The 3,455-nt window shown below is 49.3% G+C and overlaps 1 protein-coding gene across 2 annotated transcripts in view; it reads left to right on the top strand.

Annotated features, from left to right (window-relative positions):
- The window catches only part of ZNF800 (zinc finger protein 800), a 47,415-nt gene extending 47,072 nt beyond the window's left edge, over positions 1-343 (top strand). For both annotated transcript variants that reach the window (XM_055421211.2, XM_055421212.2), the window contains exon 6: positions 7-343. In XM_055421211.2, the coding sequence (XP_055277186.1) occupies positions 7-193 (187 nt within the window). In that variant the 3' untranslated portion in view covers positions 194-343. The remainder of the gene's footprint in view (positions 1-6) is intronic.
- Positions 344-3,455: the final 3,112 nt, after the last annotated feature.

The following is a 3,455-nucleotide window of genomic DNA, read 5'->3' as shown; positions in this document are numbered from 1 at the left end:
CCGAAGCCTCGGGAAGCCGTCGCCCCGCAGCGCCGCCGCCCTGCGCCCGGCCGCCCCGGGGAGCCGCGGCCCGACCGCGGGCGCCGTCACCACGCGCCAGGCCGCCGCCAGCTGCCGCGCCAAGCTCCGCGGCGGCGCCGCCCGGGAGCGCCAGCACGCCGCCCGCGGCCTCGGGAAGCCCGCGGCCCCGTGAGCGCCGCCGCCCGGCCGCGCCGCCGCCGCGCCCCGCGCAGCCCGGTACCTCAGGCCTCGCTCGTCGCGCCTCTGCCCCCGCCGCCCCCGCCGGAGCTCTCCGATCCACTCGGGCGTCGGCGATCGCCCCGGGGGCCTCAGCTCCCGCCGCCCTGCCGTCTCCCCGCGCTTTGCCGACCTCTGTCCCACGCAGCCCCTCAGGAGGACCGTGTGCCTTAGGGCCGGCGGGTGCGAGGACAGCCTCCCTGCTAGCCGTTACTCGCAGAGCAGTACTTCCTCCTCCCGTCTGCCACAATCCCGGCTTTGAGAATCTTGCTACCAGAGAGTACCATACTTTACCCCCCCTCCTAGTTTGTCGAGTTCCTAGTCATTTCCCTTCATTGTTAGTTCTTCAAAGACTAGCTCCCATTTTAATCTTCACCTCAAATCCCATCTTCACAGGCTGGTGACCCGCGCTGTCTGGAGTCGTGTGACCCATACCCTGGTTAAACTTGAATTCCAACCTCCAGCCCCCTCCTTGTAACTTCATACCCAAGGACCATTTGCGCCTCTCCGAATCAGCCCTTGCTCCCAGGTTCTAATTTGCCATCCCAGGGCATCCTCTACTGGGTTTGCACCGAGGTTGGTGGGTCTCCTGGGCTGCTTAGTCTGTGACTGAGCAGAGTCGGGGTATTTAGTGAGACGCCAGACTCCTCCAACGAGCAACTTCAGCCTGCGTACTCCTCAGCTGCCTGACTGAAACTTTCTTAGAACCGTGGAACATGAGCCAAAGGCTCTTCTTGCCCAACCTCCCTCGACTTTTCTAGGTGTCAGACTTGCATTATGGTATGAAGACCGCGCCCTGCTCCTGATTCTTTCCCTCTTTGCTTCACAGATGTCCCCTCAATAAAAGTCTTCTAAGTTAAACCCTGCCTCGGTGTCTGCTTCTAGGAGTGGTTGTTATTCAGGCACTAAGTCGTGTCTGACTCTTTGTGACCCCAGGGACTTCAGCATGTCAGGCTTCTGTGTCCTTCACTACCTCCCAGAGTTTGCTCAAACTCATGTCCATTGAGTCTGTGAGGCTATCCAACCATCTCATCCTCTGTCACCCTTCTCCTCAATCTTTCCCAGCTTCTCAGAGGACCTGAAGGAGGACCTGAGCTAACACCTTATCAGTCTTTCCACTCTGATCACCATCTTCCTATCAGCCGGGATCCCTTGTTCACTGACAATTCATTAACTTCATTTCCCCCACTATTTACCAGCCCTTGTCAATTTCTTGTCTTGCCTAGATCCTGTGATCTGTCACTATTATCATCCTCCTTGAAATAGTCCCCTCAGTAGTTTTGAACTTCAATTTTTTTCAATTTACTTTCCTGGTAAAATCTCAACTCTGAATGAACCTTACTGTCTGCCTTCCATTGGCCTGACTGGGACAGCTGGACATTTTCTTTAAGAAAATCAGAGTTTTACTTTGAATCCTTTATCTCAAACCTCAAATTGGTGCTATTGTTCCTACTATAGTCTAAGTTTCCCATTTCTGTTTATACCTTTTCATCACTCCTCAAAAATTTCCAATCTCCTCCTCCCTGTTTACTTTAAATTTCCCTTGAAAAATAGATGCTACATACAAACTTTATCTTCCCAGCACAAGACCCTCCACTCCCAACCCAGCTGCCTTGGTAACCACCAACTTCCTTTTTGTGACTATGGAGGAAGTTTCAAAGGCCAGCTCCTCCTCTCAGACTTTGGATCTCAACCCTCCCTGCCTTTACAAGGACTTTTTCCCTTAGGCTTTCCCTTTTTTCAGGGATGTCAATTTCTGTCTTGAATGAATTACTCTCATGAGCCTGCAAACACGCTCCAATATTCTTAACCAAACCTTCCCTCAGGCACATCTTTTCCATCTATTAGCCATTTCTCAGCTCTCTTTCATGACCAAACTTCTTTAAGGAATTATCCTATAGACTGTCTTCATTTCCCGATCTTCTGTTCACTTTCACACTGTGACACCCCCAGCCCCACTCCTGAAAGTGCCCTATATAAAGCCGCCACTCACTTCCATATTGTTGTTCAGTGGTTAAGTCGTGTCTAATTCTTTGTGACCCTATGGACTGCAGCAGCCAGGCTTCCCTGTCCTTCACCATCTCCCGGAGTTTCCATATTACCCTATCCAAAAGGATATTTTCCTGTCTTCACCTTGACCACTCCCTGCTTCTTTAAAGGTTCTCTGTTCATATTCAAGACTATTCTGTCCAGGTTTTCTTCCTGCTTCACTGTTTGCTCCTAATGTTATGCTCTATCTCCTGCCTAACTTTGAAAAGTTGATGGTTTTTGTTTTTTTAAAACCTTCCCTGGGTCCTTTTTTTCTTTCTATGTTCTTTCCCCGGAGGATCTTATCAATTGCCATGGATTTAAGTACTGGCTTTATGCTAATAAGTTACAAATTTATGATTCCTTCTTTGATCTTTCCTCTCAGTTTTAGACTCACATGTCTAATTGCTTGCTTGATTAATATCTTCCTTTGATTGACTCAGATCTTTCAAACTTAACATGTCCAAAATCTAATTCCTCATTCTCACCCCAAAACTGTTTGCCCTGTTGCAGTAAAGAGCGCCACCATACAACCAATTTCTCAACACAACCTATGTGTTGTGCTCGGTTCTTTTCATCTCTCCCATACATCAAGTAGACTGGCATAATATAACCATTCTGTCCCCCAAATGTATCTTTAATGTCTTCTTTTTCAATGTCATCACTTAATTCTAATCACTGTTTGTTCTCACCTGATTATTGTGACAGTCAGCCTACCTGTTCTCTCTACTTTAACTCATGACCCATGACCCACTTAAATACATTCTTCACAGAGTGGTGACAATGACCTTACTCCTCAGTTGAATTGAGTAAATTGTAAGATAAAATCTAAACCCTTTATCATGACTCACGGAGTCCTGCACAATCTGACCCCTACCTATCTCTCCAACCCTGTCTGAGCTCCTCTCTCTTATTGCCCACCATGATGTAGTCGTGCTGTTTCCTCCAACATGCTTTTCTGCCCCGCAGGGGCTTAGCGAAAGTGAAAGTTGCTCTGTAGTGTCTGACTCTTTGTGATCCCATGGACTACAGAGTCCATGAAATTCTCAGGCCAGAATACTGGAGTGGGTAAGGTCTCCTGCATTGCAGGTGGTTTCTTTACCAGCTGAGCCACAAGGGAAGCCCCAGGGGCTTAGTTAATGTTGTTATCTTTGCCAAGCTGCTCTCCTTGGTTAGCCTCCCCCCAACAA

This window comes from Moschus berezovskii, chromosome 3 (genome assembly GCF_049115385.1).
Source record: "Moschus berezovskii isolate FMDL1 chromosome 3, NW_MosBer_1.0, whole genome shotgun sequence".
Classification (NCBI taxonomy): Eukaryota; Metazoa; Chordata; class Mammalia; order Artiodactyla; family Moschidae; genus Moschus; species Moschus berezovskii.
The sequence above is the reverse complement of the archived record's forward strand: the minus strand, read 5'-3'. Positions and strand labels throughout refer to the sequence as shown.